At 41.8% G+C, this 23,289-nt stretch overlaps 1 protein-coding gene across 6 annotated transcripts in view; it reads left to right on the top strand.

Annotated features, from left to right (window-relative positions):
• Positions 1-22,134, top strand: part of TAMM41 (TAM41 mitochondrial translocator assembly and maintenance homolog) — a 99,608-nt gene extending 77,474 nt beyond the window's left edge. For 5 of the 6 annotated variants that reach the window (XM_058437264.1, XM_032149731.2, XM_058437265.1 and 2 more), the window contains 3 exons: positions 323-488; positions 2,117-2,179; positions 21,995-22,134. In XM_058437264.1, coding sequence (XP_058293247.1) covers positions 323-488; positions 2,117-2,179; positions 21,995-22,071 — 306 coding nt within the window. In that variant the 3' untranslated portion in view covers positions 22,072-22,134. Of the gene's footprint in view, positions 1-322; positions 489-2,116; positions 2,808-21,994 lie in introns of those variants that run through there. The other variant, XM_032149729.2, reaches the window with a different exon arrangement.
• The last annotated feature ends 1,155 nt before the right edge of the window (positions 22,135-23,289 follow it).

Here is a 23,289-nt window from a genome sequence, read left to right as displayed (position 1 = left end):
GCACCACTTCCTTTGACTGCTGGATTTAAGACAAATATAAATTTTAAAACCAAAAGTCAGAAACTGATCCTTGAGAGTGGCTTCTTTTCTCAGGTAGAAATGGAATATTATAGGACAAGAATTATCCTTTTTGAAGGGACTTAGACTCCTGAACACTTACCCATTCAGTTTCAGAAAAAGAGAGTCTCCTTAGCTTGCTGCCTCCCCAGGGGTGTGAGTGCATATATGTTTGTGTGATTTTTAAAGAGAAGCCCTGTGTCTTTTGAGTATTTGTAGAATTTAAAGCACTTCCATAGACATCGTCTTTTTTTCCCCCCTTCAGATAGATAAAAGCCCAGAAGGACAGTTCACTCAGCTGATGACATTGCCCAAAAGCTTACAGCAACAGATAAATCATATTATGGACCCTCCTGGAAAAAACAGAGATGTGGAAGAAACTTTATTCCAAGTAGCTCATGATCCCGACTGTGGAGATGTGGTGCGACTAGGTACGTTTATGAGTTTGACGTTGAGGAAATGCCAGCCATGAGGAAAAGCAGACTTTGTTTGTGATTGGAATGTAGTATTTCTTCCTTTTTGTTTAGCGAGATAGAGAGATTGCCTCTCAGAAGAAGAAAGCACGAAAAATTTGAGGGTTTTCTAAATCTGAATTTTTACTTGTTTGAGGTAAGATGGTGAAAATACTTCTATTTTTAAATTCCTGGATCCTAAATCACTGTCAAAGGGAGAAACAATGTTTCTTTTGGTTCCTAGAGCACAACTTCTAGAATTTATTTAAAAGATGTGTCTGTGTTCTTTGTGGTGGTCTGAGAAAAGAGATTGGTGGCATTTTTTTATGCTTTTATAACAGGGAGAACACAGCTTTCCTCAATCAACTCCATTTGATGTGTCTCATACAGTGTTCAGTACATTCCCTCAGACATGGCCCACGTTCCACAGCATGTTCCCCAGAACTGCCCTGATGTTTATCCAAAACTCTGAACCCAGGCCAGGTGCAGTGGCTCATGCCTGTAATCTTAACACTTTAGGAAGTCCAGGAGGGAGAATCACTTGAGGCCAGGAGTTTGAGACCAGCTTGGGCAACAGAGCAAGACCCTGCCTCTGCAAAAATTAAAAAAGTAGCTGGGCATGGTGGCACGTGCCTATAATCTCAGCTAACTTGGGAGTCTGAGGTGGGAGGATCGCTTGAGTAGTTGGAGGCCGCAGTGAGCTAGGATCGCACCACTACACTCCAGGCTGAGTGATAGAGCAGCCCGTATCTCTTAAAAAACAACAACAACAACAAAAAGCCTGAACCTTATCTTCAGAGACTAACTTCCCTTTAAGGTGCTAAAGGTAATTTATGAGATCAGTCAATCAAGAAATATTTATGAAATTGAGAATGAGTCCCTCTGTCAATTGAGTGCATTCTTCTGTTTTCTTTGAGTAAATATTTACTGAGCTCCTCCAGGTGCCAGATAGAATTTCCAGTAATGCTTTGCAAAGACCATCACACTGCAGTGGAACATGAGCTGCAGCAGGCGCTCCACTCCCACTCTCCTGCTGGGCCTGCACTAGGTTTGCAGAGTGTGTGTTTAGGTCATCAGCTCCCCATCCTGAAGATAGCTCTGTACGAGGCACACTGTTGTTTGTTTGAGCATGATCCTGGCAACAGTGTGATCTGGGCTGTCTCTTTGAGGGGAGTGAAACTTGTTCCTCACTGTGGAATCCATATGTGTGTTTTCAGAATGAAAGTTTTCCTCATAGATGTAATCATTTGGTTTTTATCTTTTCATGTTATGGAATTGAAAACCAGAAATCTCAAGCAGATTTGAGTCATAAAATGCCCTTTGAGGGTCAGCTAACCCATCCCCTCGTTTTAAGGGGAAGAGGCACAGAGCTGTTCGGTCATCGGCTTGGATTCACACAGCCGGGTGGTGCCACTGCTGGCTGCTCTGGTCTCCTGGCCCTCAATCCCAATGCCCTTTTCATTGTCACTGTGACAGCAGGACAGAGATAGATTTGGTGGTTTGATTGGCTAACTAGAAAGAATAGTTAGTTTCAAGTTTTAAAACTGTTAAGATGACTAACAACTGTTTTGGGTTTTTTTGGTCTCCTTTTTGGTTTTTTCTCACAGGGCTTTCAGCAATCGTGAGACCGTCTAGTATAAGACAGAGCACAAAAGGCATTTTTACTGCTGGTAAGAGCTTTGGAAATCCATGTATAACATACCTGCTGACTGAGTGGCTTCCACACTCTTGGTTACAGTGTAAAGCTTTGTATCTTTTAAGTGCTTGTGAAATGCTGAGCTTTGATGGCCATAAACTGGGATATTGCAGTAAGGTACAAACAGGCATAACAGCAGCAGAATCTGGTGGTCTAACAATGTCAGACCATTGGCAGTGCTGTTGGAAGCTTTATTGCCCTTCTGAATTTTCTGAGAAACTTCCTGTGTGCAGGGTTTTCCCCTCATGTTGTTTTATTTATCGAAGTTACAGATGCATAGGATTGCAAAAACAGCAGCACCTGTGCTCCCTCTCCTCTTCCCCTTCTCTGAGACAACTGCTTCCATCTGTCTTAGTGGGTTATTTTTGTTTTTACTGCCATTTCTCTAAATGGTAAGTTTTCGTTGCTCCTTCTCTGCGTTTCAACTTTAGGTATCATCTATTGACTTCTCTCTATGGGAGGTTAGAATTCAACTCTGGCACCCACCCTCATCAAATGTACGCACCCTCCCATCCCTCTGTCCTCCCAATATAGTTGTCTTGTGGTTTTGGCTAATTAGTTTTCAGTTTGATGGTATGGTGAGCCACAGAGTACACCTTTCCTTCCCTACACAATGTTCTTCTCTTGTGGAGAGTGTCTCCACTGTCCCCTCTAGGGGGTCCCCCATTTCCTGTATCTCATGTCTTTCACTTGCTTGGTGCACACTCTCATTTTGGTGAAGCACATTTTCCAGTAATTTCCTGAGAAAGGGAACATGGAAGGCACATTTGGAGACCATGTATGTCTGAAAGTCTTTTTTGTCTGCCTTCACCAATAATTAATACTTAGGCTGGATATAGATTAGAAATCACTTTCCTTGGCCGGGCATGGTGGCTCACACTTGTAATCCCAGCACTTTGGGAGGCCGAGGCGGGCGGATCACGAGGTCAGGAGATCGAGACCGCGGTGAAACCCAGTCTCTACTAAAAATACAAAAAAATTAGCCGGGCGTGGTGGCGGGCGCCTGTAGTCCCAGCTACTCGGAGAGGCTGAGGCAGGAGAATAGCGTGAACCCGGGAGGCGGAGCTTGCAGTGAGCTGAGATTGCGCCACTGCACTCCAGCCTGGGCGACAGAGCGAGACTCTGTCTCAAAAAAAAAAAAAAAAATCACTTTCCTTTAAAATTTTGAGATCATTGCTGCATTTGTCTTTTACTTCTAGGATTGTTGTCTATGTCTGAAGCCAATCTGATTCTTCATCCTTTGTGTATGTTATTTCTGGAAGCATGTTAGGTCTTTATTTTTTCCCAGTGCTCTGAATTCTCTCAGTGATGTGCTTTGATGTGAGTCTGTTTTTATGTTTTATCTGTTTTACCGGGAACTCATTGCCCTTTCTGTTGGGAAACTCAGAATATAAGCATATAAGAAAAATGTTTTAAATTTTTTCTTTAATTTTGTCCCATCTGTTTTCTCTGTTCTCTTTCTGGAACTCCTTTTATTCAGATATTGCACCTCCTAGATTAGTCTTTGGTTTTCTTTCTTTTGTCTTCTATTTTTTGTCTGTTTGTTCTTTTGCTCTGCTTTGGAAGATTTTCTCGAATTTCTCAACTTTAGCTTCCAACCCTTCTGTTGAGTGTTAATAATTTCCAGGAACTCTCTCTTTTCTTGCTGTTCTCTGAATGCTCCTGTTTTTTGCATCCTATTCTTGTTTTATGGCCTAAATATTTGAAATCTCTTTGGAGGACAAAGTGGCTGTATCAGTTCATCGTCCCACAAGCAGAGTAGGAGAATACTCTTTTCTTCCCATTTTTTCCAACATTTGGCATCATTAAGTGATTGACTTTTCTAGTTCAGGCTTTCTTCATGCAAGCATCCATTGAGCATCTCTCATGTGCCAGCTGCTTGGGATACAAAAGTGAACACAACGCTGCATTAGTCTGTTCTCATGCTGCTAATAAAGACATACCTCAGACTGGGTAATTTATAAAGGAAAGAGGTTTAATTGATTAGCAGTTCCACATGGCTGGGGAGGTCTCAGAATCACGGCAGAAGGTGAATGAGGAGCAAAATCATGTCTTACGTGGAGGCAGGCAAGAGAGCATCTGCAGGGGAGCTCCGTTTTATAGAACCATCAGATCTCGCAACACTTATTCACTATTATGAAAACAGCACAGGAAAGACCTGCCTCCGTGATTCAATTACCTCCCACCAGGTCCCTCCCATGACGTGGGGATTATTACAATTCAGGGTGAGATTTGGGTGGAAACACAGAGCCAAACCATATCAAATGCTATACTGACTTCCAGAAGCTTATAATTTAGAAGGGAAAAGAGATGTGCTAACAGAAATTTGCAAGAGAGGGAGAAATAGCACAGAGGTAGCCCAAAAAGGGGAGTGATCTTTCAACCTAATTCTAATCCCTGGGTTTGAGATTGCTGGGGAGCTGGTGTGGTCACACCTCTCAGTGTCTCATAGCCCAGCTGCTTGGGTACTCCTCTGAGCATTTGGCCCTCAAGGACTGTGTTGCCCTCCTGAATCACTGGAAAGATTCAACAAGGCCAGGCGTGGTGGCTCATACTTATAATCCCAGCACTTTGGGAGGCCAGGGCGGGAGAATTGCTTGGGCTCAAGAGTTCAGGACCAGCCTGGGCAACACAGCAAGACCCTGTCTCTTTAAAAATAACAAAAATAGGCCAGATGCCGTGGCTCACACCTATAATCCCAGCACTTTGGGAGGCCAAGGTAGGAGGATCACTTGAGTCCTGGAGTTCGAGATCAGCCTGGGCAACATGGTGGAACCCCGTCTCTACAAAAAATAGGCTGGGTACGGTGACTCATGCCTGTAATCCTAGTACTTTGGGAGGCCGAGACAGGCGGATTGCCTGAGCTCAGGGGTTTGAGACGAGCCTGGGCAGCATGGTGAAACCCCATCTCTACTAAAATACAAAAAATCAGCTGGGCGTGGTGGCGCATGCCTGTAGTCCCACCTTTGAGAGGCTGAGGCAGGAGAATTGCTTGAACCTGGGAGGCGGAAGTTGCAGTGAGCCAAGATTGTGCCACTGCACTCCAGCCTGGGCGACAGAGTGAGACTTCATCTCAAAAAAAAAGAAAAAAAGTGCTGGGCGTGATGGTGCGCGCCCATAGTCCTGAGCCCAGGAAGTTGAGGTGGCATTGAGCTGAGAATGCACTGCTGCACTTCAGTCTGGGTGACAGAGTGAGACCCTGTCTCAAAAAAAAAATTAATAAAAATATTGTATAAATTAAAATTTCAACAAAGACTTAGTAGCACTTGTGTCACATCTGCTGAACTAAAGATTTTCCTACCATTTGGGTGCATGGCTTTGCATTTCCAGTTAACATATTCATTTAATCTATGTTCCTGCTACTTTACTCTGGCAAGACTGAAGATGAGGTACTTTTGTTTGTTTGGGTGATTCATGCTGTCAATCTGAATTTTGCATGATTGCCTTTCCCTTGCCGTGATCCTCCTTGGGTGAGGCTTAATGATTTGTTTTGTTGTTGGTGTCCCATGCTATAAGGAATTATTGGAATTATTAGAATTATTGTTAATTATTTTTCAGTTGTAACAATGGTGGTAATGGAGCTTTTTAAAAAATTCCCTTTCTTTTAGAGATGCATACTAAAATAATTCCAGATGCAATGATATGTTGTCTGGGGTTTGCTTCAAAATAAAACATGGCAGAGGGCAGTGGGTAATGGGTAGATGACACAAGATTGGCCATGAGCTGATATATTGTCAAAGCTAGGTAAAGATACATGGGGCTGTTTTATACTATTCTGTCTGTTATTTAAGTTTGAATTTTTCTCTAATAAAAGGCTGAAAAAGATCTTGACACCTTCAACCTGAAATGAGCCTTTGGTCCTCTTCCCACTCATTATTTCCACTCACCAGCAGAGGGCAGTTGATCACAGAACCCACAGCTCAGCTGTCCTTGTGGCCCTGGAGTGCTGATGCTGCTTCCCGAGTGCTTACTGCTTGCTTCCCTTTCACTTTTTTTTTTCTTTTTAATTTTTAAAATGTTTAAGGAATACAAGTGCGTTTTTCTTACATGGTGAAGTCTGGGCTTTTAATGTACCCATCATCACCCAAATAGTGAACATTGTACCCAGTAGGTAATTTTCCAACCCTCACCTCCTCCCACCCTCACACTTTTTATAGTCACCAGTGTCATTCTGTTCTGTATGCTCATGCATACACATTGTTTAGCTCCCACTTAAAGTGAGAACGTGTGATACTTGAATTTCTGTTTCTGAGTTATTTCACTTAGAGACGTGGCCTCCGGTTCTATCCATCTTGCTGCAAAAGACATGATTTCATTCTTTGTTATGGCTAAGTAGTATTCAAGGTGAGATACAGATGTAGATATACACACATTTTTGTTATCCAGTCCTCCATTGATGGACACTTTGGTTAATTCCATATCATTGCTATTGTGACTAGTGCTGCTGTAAACATACAAGTGGTTTTTGTTTTTGTTTTTGTTTTTGATATAATGATTTCTTTTCCTTTGGATGTATACACAGTAATGGGATTGCTAGATCAAAGGTTAATTCTATTTTTAGTTCTTTAAGAAATCTCCATACTGTTTCCCATAAAGGCTGTACTAATTTAGATTCCCTTCAACAGTGTATAAGCATTCCCTTTTCTCCACATCTGCACCAACATCTGTTTTTTGTTTTTTGTTTTTTTGCGAGACAGCAACAGCCTCGCTCTGTTCCTCAGGCTGGAGTACAGTGGCGCGATCTCATCTCACTGCAACCTCCACCTCCTGGGTTCAACTGATTCTTCCCCCTCAGCCTCCTGAGTAGCTGTGATTACAGGTGTGTATCACCACACTTGGCTAATTTTTGTATTTTTAGTAGAGATGGGGTTTCACCATATTGGCCAGGCTAGCCTCAAACTCCTGGCCTCAAGTGATCCACCCAGCTCAGCCTCCAAAGTACTGGGATTACAGACATGAGCCACAATGCCCAGCCTCAACATCTGTTGTTTTTTTGATTTTTTAGTAATAGCCATTCTGACTGGTATAAGATGGTATTTCATTGTGGTTTTAATTTGCATTTCTCTCGTGATAAGTGATGTTGAGCATTTTTTTCATGTTTCTTGGTAGTTTGCATGTCTTCTTTTGAAAAAATGTCTGTTCATGTCCTTTCCCCACTTTTTAATGAAATTATTTTTTTTCCTTGTTGAGTTGTTTGAGTTCCTTATAGATTCTGGATATTAGCCTTTGTTGGATGCCTTCTTCTGCAAATATTTTTTTCCTGTTTTGTAGGTTGTCTTTTGGTGCTCTGTTGATTGTTTCTTTTGCTATGCAAAAGCTTTTTAGTTTAAGTCCCATTTATCTATTTTGTTGTGTTCGCTTTTGAGGACTTGATCATAAATTCTGTGTCTCGGCCAGTGTCCAGAAGACATAGGTTTTCTTCTAGGATTTTTATAGTTTCAGGTCATACATTTGGGTCTTTAATCCATTTTAAGTTAATTTTTTTATATGGTGAGAAGTTTGTGTCCAGTTTCATTCTTCTGCATATGGCTATGCAGTTTCCCCAGCACCATTTATTGAATAGAGTATCTTTTCCCCATGTATATTTTTGTTGACTTTGTCAACGATCAGTTAGTTGTAGATATGTGGCTTTATTTTTCGGTTGCCTATTCTAATCTGTGTGTCTGTTTTTATTTATTTATGTTTAGTTTTTTGAGATGGAGTTCCACTCTTATTGCCCAGGCTGGAGTGTAGTGGCACGATCTCAGCTCTCTGCAACCCCCACCTCCTGGGTTCAAGTGATTCTCCAGCCTCAGCCTCCCGAGTAGCTGGGATTACAGGCACCCACCACCAAGCCCGGCTAATTTTTGTATTTTTAGTAGAGACGGAGTTTCACCATGTTGGCCAGGCTGGTCTCAGAACTCCTGACCCCAGGTGATCTGCCTGCCTCGGCCTCCCAAAGTGCTGGGATTACAGATGTGAGCCACTGGGCGCCCAGCCGTGTGTTTGTTTTTATATCAGTACTGTGCTGTTTTGGTTACTATAGCCTTGTAGTATAATTTTAAGTCAGATAATGTGATGCCCTTGTTCTTTTTGCTTAGGATTGCTTTGGCTATTTGGACTTTTTTTTTGGTTCCCTATGAATTGTAGGATTATTTCTTTCTGATGCTATGCATAATGATATTGGTAATTTGATAGGGATTGTGTTGAATCTGTAGATTGCTTTGTACAGTATGGTCATTTTAACAATATTCTTCCAATCCATGAGTATGGGATATTTTTCCTTTTTTGTGTGGACCACCCACCACTACAATTCTTTCATCACATTTTGCATTCTCTTATAGAGACTTTCACCTCTTGGTTAATATATTCTGGTGGCTATTATAAATGGGATTGCCTTCTAGATTTGGTCTTCAGCTAGATTGTTATTGATGTATAGATTTCTGTACATTAATTTTATATTCTGAAACTCTACTGAATTCATTTATCAAATCTAAGAGTTTTCTGGTGGAGTCTTTAGGGTTTTCTAGATATAAGATAGTATCATCAGTGATAGGAATAATTTGACTTCTCTTTTCCCATATGGATACTGTTTTTTGTTTTTGGAGACAGAGTCTCGCTCTGTTGCCCAGGCTGGAGTGCAGGTGCAGTGGCGTGATCTTAACTCACCATAACCTCCATCTCCAGGGTTCAAGCGATTCCCCCTTCTCAGCCTCTTGACTAGCTGGGACTACAGCTGCATGCCACCATGCCTGGCTAATTTTTGTATTTTTAGTAGAGACGGAGTTTCACTGTGTTGGCCAGGCTGGTCTCGAACTCCTGACCTCGTGATCCACCCACCTCTGCCTCCCAAAGTGCTGGGGGATTACAAGCATGAGCCACCGCATTTGACCTCCATATGGATCCTTTTTACTTTTTCTCTTGCCCAATTGTTCTTGTGAGAACTTCCAGTATTACATTGTATAACAGTGGTAAAAGGGGGCACGTTTGTCTTGTTCCAGTTCTTAGAGGGCGTGCTTTCAACTTTTCCCTAACAAGTATGATGTTAGGTGTGGATTTGTCATATATGACCTTTATTATGTTGAGGTATGTTCCTTCTGTGCCCAATTTGTTGAGGATTTTTATCAGGAAAGGATGCTGAACTTTATTGACTGCTTTTTTTTTGTTTTTTTTGAGACAGAGTCTTGCTCTGTCACCCAGGCTAGAGTGCAGTGGTGCAATCTCAGCTCACAGCAACCTCTGCCTCCTGGTTCAAGCAATTCTACTGCCTCAGCCTCCCAAGTAGCTGGGACTACAGGCACGCATCACCACGCCTGGCTAATTTTTGTATTTTTAGTAAAATCGGAGTTTCACCATGTTGGCCAGGCTGGCCTTGAACTCCTGATCTCAAGTGATCTGCCTGCCTTGGCCTCTCGAAGTGCTGGGATTACAGCTATGAGTCACTGTGCCCAGCCTATTGAATGCTTTTTCTGCATCTATTTAGACGATCATGTGGTTTTTGTCCTTAATTCTGTTAATGTGATGTATCACATTTATTGATTTGTGTATATTGAACCATCCTTGCATTCCTGGGATAAATCCCACCTGATCATAATGTATTCTCTTTTTGATGTGCTGTTGGATTTAATTTGCTAGTGTTTTGTTGAGGATTTTTATGCCTGTGTTCATCAGGGATATTGGTCTATAATTTTCTTTTTTGGTGGTGTTGTGTCCTTGTCTGTTTGGTACCAAGGTGATAGCAGCCTCATAGAATGAGTTAGGGAGAATTCCCTCCTTTATCTTTTTAGAATAGTTTCAGAAGGATTGGTATTCATTATTTCTGTGTTTAGTAGAGTTCAGCTGTGAATCCATCAGGTCCTGGGCTTCTTTTTGTTGTTGGGAGATTTTTATTAGTGATTCAATCTTGCTACTACATTACTGATCTTTTCAGATACTCTGTTTCTTCCTGGTTCAATCTTGAAGATTATGTTTCCATGAATGTATCAATTTCCTCCGGGTTTTCTAGTTTGTGGGCATCTGGTTGTTTATAATAGTCTCTGATGATCTTCTGTATGTCTGTGGTATCAGTTGTAATGTCTCCTTTTTCATTTCTGATTGTGTTTATTTGTATCTCTTCTTGTCTTGGTATCTTGTTTATTTGTATCTCTTCTGTCTTCTTACTCTTAGCTAGTGGTTTATCAATTTTGTGTATCTTTCAAAGAACCAACTTTTCTTTTTTTTTTTTTTGAGTCAGGGTCTGGCTCTATCGCTCAGGCTACAGTGCAGTGGCACAATCATGGCTTACTAAAATATTTGCCTCCCAGGCTTAAGCAATCCTCCAACCTCAGCCTCTCGAGTAGGGGGGACTACAGTGCACACTACCGTGCCTGGCTAACTTTTGTATTTTTTGTCAAGATGAGATTTTGCCACATTGCCCTGGCTGGTCTTGAACTCCTGGAATCTCGATCCGCCAGCCTCAGCCTCCCAAAGTGCAGGGATTACAGGCATGAGCCACTGCACCTGGTCCCAACTTTTCATTTTGTTGATACTTTGTATTGTTTTTTGGTCTCTATTTTATTTAGTTCTGCTCTGATCTTTGTTATTTCTTTTCTTCTGCTAAGTTTTTGAGTTTAGTTCTTTTTTTTCTTGTTCCTTGAGGTATGGCATTAGGTTGTTAATTTGTGATCTTCCTACTTTTTTATGTAGACATGTAATGCTGTAAACATTAGTAGTGCCCTCTTAGCACTGCTTTTGCTGCATCCCACAGGCTTTGGTATGTTGTGTTTTCATTTTTATTTGTTTCCAGAAATTTTTAAGGTCAGGCATGGTGGCTCATGCCTGTAATCCCAACACTTTGGGAGTCTGAGGTGGGTGGATTGCTTGAGCCTAGGAGTTTGAACCCAGCCTGGGCAACATGGAAAAGCCCCATTTCTACAAAAAATTAGTTGTGCAGCTGTGCATGGTGGTATGTGCCTGTAGTCCCAGCTACTCAGGAGGCTGAGGCAGGAGGATCACTCGAGCCAAAGGAGTTTGAGGCTACAGTGAGCCATGATTGTACCACAGCCTGAGAGACACAGTAAGACCCGGTCTCAGGGGATAAAAATCTTCATTGACCCAGTGATTAAGTGATTATTTAGGGGCATGCTGTTTAATTTCCATGTATTTGTATCATTTCTGAAGTTCCTCTTATGTTGATTTCTAGCTTTATTCTACTATTGTCTGAGAAGATACTTGGTTTTTAAAAATTTGTTAAGACTTGTTTTGTAGCCTAATGTGTGATGTGTGATCTATCTTTAAGAATGTTTCTTCTCCCATTTTTTTTCTTTGTTGAGACAGGGTCTTGCTCTGTTGCCCAGGGTGGAGTGCAGTGGTGTGATCATGGCTTACTGTAGCCTTGACCTCTTAGGGTTAAGCAGTCCTCCCACCTCAGCCTCCTGAGTAGCTGGGACCACAGGCACATACCACCATGCCTGGCTACATTTATTTTTAATCTTCTTTTTGTAGAGACAAAGTCTCCCTATGTAGCCCATGCTGGAAGAATGTTTTATGTGCTGATGAAGAGAACATATATTCTGTAGATGTTGGGAAGAATGTTCTGTAAATGTCTGTTAAGTCTATTTGGTCTAAAGTCCAGTGTTTCTTTGTTAATTTTTTGCCTCGATGGTCTGTATAGTGCTGTGAGTGGAATGTTGAAGTCCCCCACTGTTACTATATTGCTATCTATCTCTTTCTTTAGAGCTGGTAATATTTGTTTTGTGAATTTGGGTTGTCCTATGTTGGGTGCATATATATTTAGGATTTGCTATACCCTCTTGGTGAACTGATCCCTTTATCATTATATAATGACCTTCTTAGTCTTTTTTTTTTTTAACTGTTTTTGATTTAGAGTCTGTTTTATTTGACATATATGTAGTTCTCCTTTTGATTTCCTTTTGGATGGAATATCTTTTTCCACCCCTTTACTTTCAGTCTATTTGTGTCTTCACAGGTAAGGTGAGTTTCTTGCAGGTAGCGTATAGGTGGATTATGTTTTTTTAATCCATTCTGCCAGTCTGTATCTTTTAAGTGAAGCATTTAATCCATTTACATTTAAAGTTAATATTGATATGTGAGGTTTCGTTTCTGTCATATGGTTATTTTCAAGTTATTTTATAAATTCTTTGTTTTCTTTTTCTCTTTTTGTCCTTGTGTTTTGATGAAATTCTGTCATTTGATTTCTTTCTTTTCCTCTTTTGTGAGATTGTTTTATAAGAACTGTGAGTTTTATATTTCTGTGCATTTTTGTGATGGTGAATATCAACGTTTTATTTCCAGGTTTAAGACTCCTTTGAGCATTTCCTATAGGGCCGGTCTAGTGGTGACAGATTCCCTAGTATTTGTCTAGGAAAGACTAGTCTCTTTCATTTATGAAGCTTATTCTAGCTAGGATGTAAAATTCTTGGCTGACAGGGTTTTTTTCCTTCAGCACTTTGGAAATGCTATCCCATTCTCTTCTGGCCTTTAAGGTTTCTGCTGAAAAGCCCACTGTTAGTCTGATGAGGTTTCCTTTATGGGTGACTAGATGCTTTTCTCTTGCTTATTTTAAAATTGTTTCTTTTACTTTCACTTTAGACCTTCTGATTATAATATGCTATGTTGAAGTCCTTTTTGCAGTGTATCCACCTGGGGGTCATTGGGTCTCTTGTATCTGGATATCTGACACACTTGCTAGACTTGGGAAGCTTTCATTGATTATTTCCTTAAATAAATTTTTCTAAACATTTTAACCTCTCTTCCTGCTCAGCTTTTTCTTCACTTGATGAAAAATGATGATCAAATGATGCCACATTGCATTGTGGAAGTCCAGAATGACAGAATGTATGTTACCTCACAATGAGGTGACGTAAAGCATGGAAAGTGATGAGAACCCCTTCAGATTCTGTGGGTTAAATGGCCTTATGCTCTGGCTTCTCTGTTTATTATGGCCAAAGGCTGTGACAAAGGTTTCCTAGCATAGTGCTGAGGGCAGAGGTTTGTGAGCCGCAGAGACTAGACCTCAAATTACAACCTAACCAGTGTGACTTGGGCAAGTTACCTAATTTTTCTGAGTTTTAACTTCATAGGAATAATTATGCCTGCCTCACCAGGTTGTGAAGATTATGTTTGTTTTTTTGTTTGTTTTGAGTTTTGTTTTTTTGGAGACAGGTTCTAGCTCAGGCCAGAGTGCAATGGTGTATTTTATGGGTTTTGTTTTTGTTTTTGTTTTGTTTTTTTGGAGACAGGTTCTAGCCCAGGCTAGAGTACAATGGTGTGATCCTCCCACTTTAGCCTCCCAAGTAGCTGGGTCTAAAGGATGCAGTACCACACCTGGCTGTTTTTTTGTTTTGCTTTTGTTTTTTGTAGAGATGGAGTCCCACTGTGTTGCCCAGGCTTGTCTCAAACTCCTGGGCTCAAGTGATCCTCCCGCCTCAGCCTCCCAAAGTGCTGGAATTATAGGGTTGAGCCACTGCACCTGGCCGGGAGATTATATTTTAAGATATATTAAGGCATCTAGCATTGTGTCTGGTTTTTCTTCTTTTGGTATCATTACCTAAAAGTTTCCTGACCTCTCTTTAAAACAAGCCTCTTTACAATGTCATATTCAAATAGTGTTAGCCCCTGGCCCAGGTCTCCAGCTGGGGTAAACTAACAGTGACAGGCACCGATTGGCTGGTTTGCCTGTTTCTCTTTCCTCATCCTCACAGTAAGTTTCAGAACCTCTATCCTTCTCCACCTTGTTCTTTTTTTTTAACTTTTATTTTAAGTTTGGGGTACATGTGCAAGTTTGTTATGTAGGTAAACTTGTGCCATAGAGGTTTGTTATACAGATTATTTTGTCACCTATTTATTAAGCCTAGTTAGAACCCACTAGTTATTTTTCCTGATCCTCTCACCCCTCCCATCCTCCACACATCAGTAGGCCCCAGTGTCTATTGTTCCCTTCTATGTGTCTATGTGTTCTCATCATTTAACTCCCACTTGTAACTGAGAATATGCAGCATTTGGTTTTCTGTTCCTGTGTTAGTTTGTTGAGGATAATGGCCCCCAGCTCCATCTATATCCCTGAAAAGGACATGATCTCTTTTTTTATTATGGCTGCATAGTATTCCGTGGTGTATATGTACCACGTTTTCTTTATGCAGTCTATGATTGATGGGCATTTAGGTTGATTCCATGTCTTTGCTATTGTGAATAATGCTGCAGTGAGTATACACATGCATGTGTCTTTGTGATATAATGATTTATATTCCTTTGGGTAGGTACTCCAGTAATGGACTTGCTGGGTCAAATGGCAGTTCTCTTTTTAGGTTTTTGAGGAATCGGCACATTGTCTTCCACAGTGGTTGAACTAATTTACACCCCTGCCAGCAGTGTATAAATGTTCCTTTTTCTCCACAACCTCACCAACTTCTGTTGTTTCTTGACTTAATAACAACCATTCTGACTGCTGTGAGATAGAATCTCATTGTGATTTTGATTTGCATTCCTCTAATTATCAGTCAGTCATGTTGAGCTTTTTTTCCTATGATTGTTGGCTGCATGTATGTCTTCCTTTGAAAAGTGTCTGTTCATGTCCTTTGCCCACTTTTTAATGGGGCTGTTTGTTTTTTTCTTGTAAATTTGTTTAGGTTCCTTATAGATGCTGGACATAAGGCCTTTGTCAGATGCATAGTTTGCAAAATTTTCTCCCATTTTGTAGGTTGTCTGTTCACTCTGTTCTTCACTGTCTTGTTCTTTTGCTGTGCAGAAGCTCTTTAGTTTAATTAGATCCCATTAAAAATTTTTGCTTTTGTTGTAATTGCTTTTGGCATCTTTGTCATGAAATCTTTGCCCATTCTTATGTCCAGAATGGTATTGTCTAAGTTGTCTTCCAGGGTTTTTATAGCTTTGCATTAAGTCTTTATAATCCATCTTGACGTAATTTTTGTATATGGTATGAGGAAGGGTCCAGTTTCAATCTTCGGCGTATGGCTAATCAGTTATCCCAGCACCATTTATTGAATAGGGAGTTCTTTCCCCATTGCTTGTTTTTACCTGCTTTGTCAAAGATCAGATGGTTGTAGGTGTGCAGCCTTATTTCCGGGTTCTCTGTTCGGTTCCATTGGTCTATGTCTGTTTTTGTACCAGTACCATGCTGTTTTGGTTACTGTAGCCCTGTAGTTACAGTTTGAAGTCGGGTAGCATGAGGCCTCCAGCTTTGTTCTTTTTGCTTAGTGTTGCCTTGGCTATTCGGGCTCTTTTGGTTCCATATGAATTTTAAAATAGTTATTTTCTAGTTCTGTGAAGAATGTCGTTGGTAGTTTAATAGGAATAGCATTGAATATATAAATTGCTTTAGGCAGTATGACCATTTTAACAGTATTGATTCTTTCTATCTGTGAACATGGAATAGTTTTCCATTTGTTTGTGTCATCTCTGATTTCTTTGAGCAGTGTTTTGTAGTTCTCCTTGTAGAGATCTTTCACCTCCCTGGTTAGATGTATTCCTTTTTGTGGCAGTTGTGAGTGGGGTTGCGTTCTTAATTTGGCTCTTGGCTTGACTGTTGTTGGTGTATTGGAATGCTGGTGATTTTTGCACATTGATTTTTATATCCTGAGACTTTACTGAAGTTGTTTATCAGCCGAAGGAGCTTTTGGGCTGAGATCCACCTTGCTCTTTATGAGTCCTTTTGTTGTCATCATAGCTGTTGTTGTTCTGCCTTACTTTTTCTAGGTCCTTCTCCCCAAAATTTCTCAAGTTCTGCCTCTGTTCAGTTTTTCTGCCAGCTCGTATGTCATCTGTAGGATGAGAAAACCCTAGCATATTTGGTTTACTTTTTATTCTTTTGTAGCCGTTACCCCTCCTCCCCTGTGCAACCTCCTACTCATAAATGGGATAAAAAGGAAGATTTGGTCTTCCCCTTAGCCAGCCAATACAAAGGTCAAATTCAGTTAAATTCCGGGAATCCGCTTAGTGAAGGAGCTAAGCTTGGGGTCAGAGGATAGGGTTTTGGGGTTCTGAATTATTCGTTTCTTCACTCTATAACTATAGTATGTTATTGTCTCTTCTGTGAGGTGGTGGGAATACTAATACCCAACTCACAAGGTGTTCCAAGGCTTACATGAGAGCGTCCAGGGTGTTATCCAGAGGTGCTTTATAAACTTAGATGAATGTAGATCTAAATTTCACTGTACTCCTACAAAAGATGGAAGCCAGGCATCTATAACCAGCTCGGAGGACTGCCCTTCCTAGTAAACACTGTTGGATAACATGGCAGTATGTCCTCAATGCAGTCTCACTGATGCTTTGTCTTTATTAGTTCCCTTGAAATTCCCTGACCATCACATACACTCATGTTCAAATGTGACTAGAGAATTGCTTCCAAAACCAAACACTGTTTTCCTTTTCCTTTAGCCTGGGAATTGATTATTTAGCAAATCATTTTAATTTCCCTTAGACTGTGCTGCTAGTAGAATAACATCATTCTCATCAGATCAGTAACTGAAGCCAGCTGGCTTAGGAGTACCAAAAGACTATGTAGCCTCCTAAAACTTGCCTGCTCCTCCTTTCATGGTAGCAGCAGATGACCTCACATCTCAAACTGGCAACAAAAGACCAGCTAAGCAAACTGCATATTCGAGCAGCAGCCTTTTATAAAGTTTCTAACGCGAGTGGAGAGAAGGGGAACTGTCTGAGTACTCTGATGTGGGAACAGGTAGTTGAGAAATGGGGGAGTTTAGTGATCAGATGGAGAGATAAGGAGGGGCCAAACAAAGACTTTAAAAGCCATGTTAAGGAGTTCAAGGTTTCTTTTGAGGGCAGAGGGAAGTCACGATAGGACTGCAGAAAGACTACTTTAGTTAGAGTATAGAGATCAAATGGAAGGACAGTAAAACCATTGCGAAGGAGACCGAATAGATATGGCTACAGCCAGTCAGCTGAGGAGTTACAGCAGCCTGAACTCAGGTCATTGCAGTTCAGATAGGAAAGATTCACCGTGTTTAGAAGGGAACGACTGGGTCTTGGTGACTAAAGGGATATGGGACATGAAGGAGGAGTCAGAACTAACTCCCAGGTTTTTGGCCTGGGAAGCAGTAGAGCCATTCATTCCCTGAGCAGAGGGGGAGGTTGGGCGAGGATGATGAGTTTAATTTTTAAATCTTATTTTTTTCCCACCTGACTTTGTGGTCAATCAGAATTAACTCTGGGGACAAATACCTGTTTACCTCTCTAGCTTCAAAAGATTCAACCAAACTAAATTAACAAGACAGGTTCAGTCTTGCTCCTAAAAGGCATGCCTCAGTTGATCCTTACCAGCCTTTTCCGGGAACACAGTAGAATGGATTAGTCATTATCCTCTGCTTCTGATTTCTTAAAACTGAAGCATTTCTTCCATTTGTTGGTACCTATATATTTAAATTAGAAGAACACTGGTGCTCTGATGCTGATTTGCTTATCACTTAAGCCTGTGAGTTAAAATAAGTTGTACTTTTGCCTCAGAAGAGATTTTCTTTGTAGGTATATCTGCTTATGGTTAGAAATGAACTGGAAGGATATTTGGGGGATACTAATTTTATCAAAGGTCTGAAATGTAAGATTATGGAAAGGTAGAGATCTTTCACAGCCTAGCCATATTTCTACCTCACATTGTTTCCTGGAGAGTTTCTCTGTCAGTAGACCCATCTGTTTTAAGATCACACGGGGAGTTCATAGTCTTACATGTTTATTAACTTTGCTGTAGGTCATGTGAAACAAGCTGGAAATCAGAAGAGAAACCTTAGGAGCCATATAGTGACATAGCTTTCTGCATGCTTCTAAAACAAAATCCTGACTTTAGATTCTAACCAGAATTCATAATGACTAGCTTTAGGTAAATAAGGATCTCTCTACAGGGGATGCATCTAAAGAGATGTTGCATTTTTATCCATCGGGGAAGGAGTGAGCAGAATTCCTAAATCATCATCCTTTCCTGTAGAAAGAGTAAGCTTAATGTAATCTGGGCACAGTGGCTCACACCTGTAATCCTAGCGCTTTGGGAGGCTAAGGTGGGAGGATGGCTTGAGGCCAAGGGTTCAAGACCAGCCTGGGCAACAAAGCAAGACCCCATCTCTACAAAAATAAAATAAAATTAGCTGGGCATGGTGGCACGTACCTGTAGCCCCAGCTACTCAGGAAGATGAGGAGAGAGGATCTCTTGAGCCCAGAAGATCGAGGCTCCAGTGAGCTTTGATGATGCCACTGCACTCCAACCTGGGCGACAGAGTAAAAAAAAAACAAAAACAAAAAAGTGAGCTTAATGTAGACCAAGTAGAAGTCTATGGATTGTGGACTCTGTGAGGGCAGAGACCATAGCTGTTGTCTATACCAGTATCCCTAGCAACTAGTTCAGTGTCTTGCTTATACAGGTGCTCAATAAATATTTGTTCTATGTGTGACCAAATAAATGAAAGATTCTAAATTTTCTGGTAGTGGGAAATATCTCCATATAGATAGAAAAGTGCAAAAATCATAAATCTGATGAATTTTCACAAAGGGAACACCTTATAGACCTAGTGCCCAGGTGAAGAAATACAGTCATGCCAGTTCCCAGTACCCCTCATGCCCGTCACAGGCATTGCTTCTCCGAGAGTAAGCACCAGCCTGACTCCCAGTGCCACGGTTCTGTTTTACCCATTTTTTAACCATGTATAAGCATGTCCTCTTTTGTGTCTTTCCCTGTTCATTTATAACATAGAGAGATTCATCATGTTGGGAGTAGCAGTGGTTCATTTCTGCCCAGTGCAGTATTCTGCTGTGTGAATATACTGCAATTTATCCATTCTACTATTGAGGGATACTTGGGTTGTTCCCGCTTGGGACTATTACAAGTTGTGCTGCTGTGAATATTTTTGTACCTGTCTTTTGGTGGGTGGGTGTATGCATTCCTGTCAGGTATGTACTGAGGGGTAGAATTCCTGGATGATAAAGCATGTGACTGTTCAGCTTTAGTAGAAACTGCTAAACAGTTGTCCACATTTATACTTGCACTAGCACAGCTTCTGTTGCAGCACCTCCCTGAATACTTGTATAGGTCTTTTTCATTTTAGGCACTTTAGTGGGTGACTAGTGGTACCATATTGGGCTTTTAATTTACATTTTCCTCATGACTGAGGAAGTGGAGCATTTTTCATTTGTTTATTTGGATATCCTCTTTTGTGAAGCATCTATTCTAGTCTTTTGCTCATTTTCCTACTGAGTTGTCTGTTTTGCTTACTGAATTCTCTCTGCAGTCGGGGCACACCTCCATTGTTGGATACATGTGATGCCAAAATCCCCCACTCTGTGGCTTGTCATTTCACTCTCTCTTTTTTTTTTGGTTTTGAGATGGAGCCTTGCTCTGTCGCCAGGCTGGAGTGCAGTGGCCTGATCTCGGCTCACTGCAACCTCCACTTCCCGGGCTCAAGCGATTCCCCTGTCCCAGCCTCCCAAGTAGCTGGGACTACAGGCACATGCCACCGCGCCCGGCTAATTTTTTGTATTTTAGTAGAGACGGGGTTTCACCATGTTGGCCAGGTTGGTCTTGATCTCCTGACCTCATGGTCCGCCTGCCTCGGCCTCCCTAAGTATTGGGATTATAGCTGTAAGCCATGTCATTTCACTCTCTTAATGGTGTCTTTTGGTGAAAAGAAGTTCATAATTTCATGTAGTCCAATTTATCCATTTTGTCTTCTATATGTTTAGCAGTTTTTTGTGTCCTGTTTAGAAAATTTTTGCCTATTCCAAAATCGTGAAATTTAAATTCTCCACCTCTGTTGAAATTATAATATTAAGGCAGAAAAGACTCTTCATTCTGACCTGTTGGTTCTTAGCCTTTTGCAAGTCCAGGATTCCTGTGAAGATCTGGCTAGAACTCTGGACACCCTGCACAGGAGTGCACATACACACACACACAGTAGATTTTCCTGCACTGTTAGGGAGTTCACAAGACACTTAGACTTAATCTGTGGACCCCTTGTTAGAGAACCCCTCATCTATTCCAACCTAGTCATTTTACAGATAAGGAAATTGAGGCCGAGGGAAAGGCCACTGTTAGTTTGTGGCCCACCTGGGACTGGAATCCAGGTCTCTTGACTCCGATTCTAGTGCTCTTTCTAACAGATTTCCCTGCTGCAGTCTTTCTGAAAATGTCTCACTGGCAAAGGGAGAATGTTTTAGTCAAGGGAGATTTCTGTCCACTAGCAGCAAAAAAAAATGGCTACATGGTGACACTCTTCTACTTTATGTGTTTACCTTAAATGTTTAAGCTCCAAGGAACTGCTTTTTGAAGTTGAGCTGGGAATTATCATGGCCCATGCATCCTCCTCTAGCTGTGACTCAGTGCCCTGGGGTTGCTATATGAACCTTTCCATGTACAACTACCTGTATTCAGCTTGGTCTTTTGGTTGGTTCTGGCTGGAATTTTAAAAAGCACCTTATGTAATAAGCTTCTAGTCTCAATGCTGAAGTGGGTGGGGTTTACCAGAGTGGTTGCTCCAGGGAGAAAATTAAAAGGGGTGGAGGCACGGAAAGGAACTCTGAGTTTCACAGTTGACTAGGTTATGTGGGTTTGCCAGTAGTCAGCTGGTAGACAAACGAAGCCAGAGTGTCTAGAAGTATTCATTAATGATTTTACTGCTCCCCTGCCACTGTCTGCAGTGGTCTTTTCCAAGGCTGTAAGTGGACTAAGCAGTTTACAGGTAACAGGGCCAGATATTTTCAAGCCATCACTCAAACCCCAGTGCTAGGCATGTCCAGAGCGAAACCTGTTACCTTGTCAGCATGCTCACTAAAGTGCACTGCCGGGGTGTGCACTTCACACTCATAGCACAGACCACAGTTTGTGTCTCACAGTGAAAAAGACTGTTCATATCTTTGGGCCACACCCTCAAACACAAACTGAATGATCTCACCCTCAACACAAAGGAAGTTGAGTCCATAATAGCATCCACAAATAGGATACTCTTAGATCTGACAAATAACACCCGTTTATTTTATTCCATTTTTCTTCTTTCCCCTCTGCCCCTGGAGAGCCTTTTTCCAGTTTCATCACACACTCGTGACTAAGTAGATGGGGGTGCTAGGGGGCCAGCTGTCTGAATGAGGCACATTTGTCCTGTCATTTCAAAAGCTTTTACAGAGCACCTGCTGTGTTCTGGGTCCTGTACTAGGTGACGGGGCCACCTAGGTGAATAGGACAAGGTCCCTATCCTCAGGAAGCTCCCAGTCCAGGCAGAGGCATGGGTGAATCAGCCCACACGTACTGCGCAGTGTGTTGAGTGAGCACAGATGCTGTGGGGCCACCCTGTGGGTCCAGGGAAGCACTTCCTAGAGAAGAAATCTAAACAGAGATTCCAAGTCAACGAGGCAGAAAGTGATGGGAACAGCATTTGTCATAGGCAGACAGGTGGCTTTCACAGTGACATAGAGACAATGAGGTGGGGTTGGAATTTAGGCCTGAGAGAGAGAACAGGGACCTGGTGGCATACAGAGTCTTATCCTTGTCCTACCTTTTTGAAAGAGCTAAATTCAGAGGCTGCCAATATGTTCAAAACTCAAAAGGATCAGTTATCCCAATAACTTAGGAACCGTTGGCATCCATATCCCTAAATCGGAAAATGCCAAAATCAGAATCATTTCCCCCTACATTGATCACAGTGACCTGTAATCACCTTCAGCTCCCTGGTCTCCTAGAGCCACTGGTCAGCCCCTCGCTGCCCTCCTCCAAAGACAAGTCTCTGCTCAGACTGTCACTGAAACTCTGAGCATCCACTCAACAAGCCTCCATTTTCTTACTTTCTCATCTTTTCTCTTTTAGGCCTGAAGAAGTCAGTGATTTATAGTTCACTAAAACTGCACAAAATGTGGAAAGGGTGGCTGAGGAAAACATCTTGATTTTGCTTGCTTTTATATATGTTATGTATAGATGAATAAAGTGTTTGATCCTTTTTGACAGAACAGTGTTTGTTACTTTGACCCATTGCTTAAATTCGAAGATACTCTGGTTTATATAATACTTGGTTTTTTAAATGTATGCATCAGCCATTTACCCAGTTGGGACCCAAATATATTAGAGGGCTTAGCATCAGAAGAAAAGAACCCTCTCCATGTACAAAGCCATGTGGGTCCTGCAGAATAGCTTTGCCTGTGGCCTGCATTCTGTAGGTACGTGAGAGTCAGACATGACAAATTACATGTATGCTGTGAACACGCAGCCCAGGAAAGTTACAGGGTGGGGAAGCTTGGCTTTCTCTGCCTGGCTTGTAATGTCTCTAGTCTCCATCCTGTTCACTTGTGTTTTTTTCCGACAGGAGCTCGCAAGTGTCACATCAACATTTCCCTGGATCTAGGCTTTTTGTGTTTTTCTTTGTTCTCCACTAAAGTGTATGGCAGTGACTTTTGGGTTAGGAGCCTGGAACAGACACCTTGCAGAACCTGCCTTATTGTAACAGTTAGGATGTGTTTGGGCAACAGGAAACCCGCTGCAGAGTGCCTTGAACAACAAAGGACAGAATCATGCACCCCAGTTTCTCTCCATCTCTCTGCCCTCTGCCTTCTGCCGTTTTAGCATCATGCTGAGGCTGGCTTTGCTCTGTCGTGAGACTGCTGGCAGCAGCTTCAAGGCCTGTGTGCTTCCAAATCACAACTGGGAGCCACAGAGAAGACTCCTTTCAGATGGCTTCTTAGAAAAGCAAGAAACCTTCCCAACAGCCCCTAGCAAGCCTCTGTTTGGTTTCACGATGCTGATTGGGTTACATGCCCATCCCAGAGCCAGTAAATGGACAAAGGATGGAACAAAGCTGATAGGCTCAGGCCTGAGCCACCAGCCCCAGCCCAAGAGGTAACTTCCCTCCCCTCGGCTCTGAAGCTCACAGGCTCTGAAGCTCACAGCCCTCCCTCCCCTCTGAAGCTCACAGGCTTCAGAGAAGGAGTAGACACTTAAATGGGAATTGAGGAGGAAGGGCTGTTGGGAAGCAACCACCTCCTCCCACCTCATCCACCTCAGCTTGTGAATCTATTTGATTGAACCTCAACTTGTCTTTTTTTCCTGCAAATCGTCTTTGTCCCACCTCACACTCTGTATTTCCATTGCCAAGTATTGTAATGCAGACC

The sequence above is a fragment of the Hylobates moloch genome, unplaced genomic scaffold, assembly GCF_009828535.3.
Source record: "Hylobates moloch isolate HMO894 unplaced genomic scaffold, HMol_V3 SCAFFOLD_4, whole genome shotgun sequence".
NCBI lineage: Eukaryota > Metazoa > Chordata > Mammalia > Primates > Hylobatidae > Hylobates > Hylobates moloch.
Note: the sequence above shows the minus strand (reverse complement) of the source record. Positions and strands in the feature narration are given on the sequence as shown.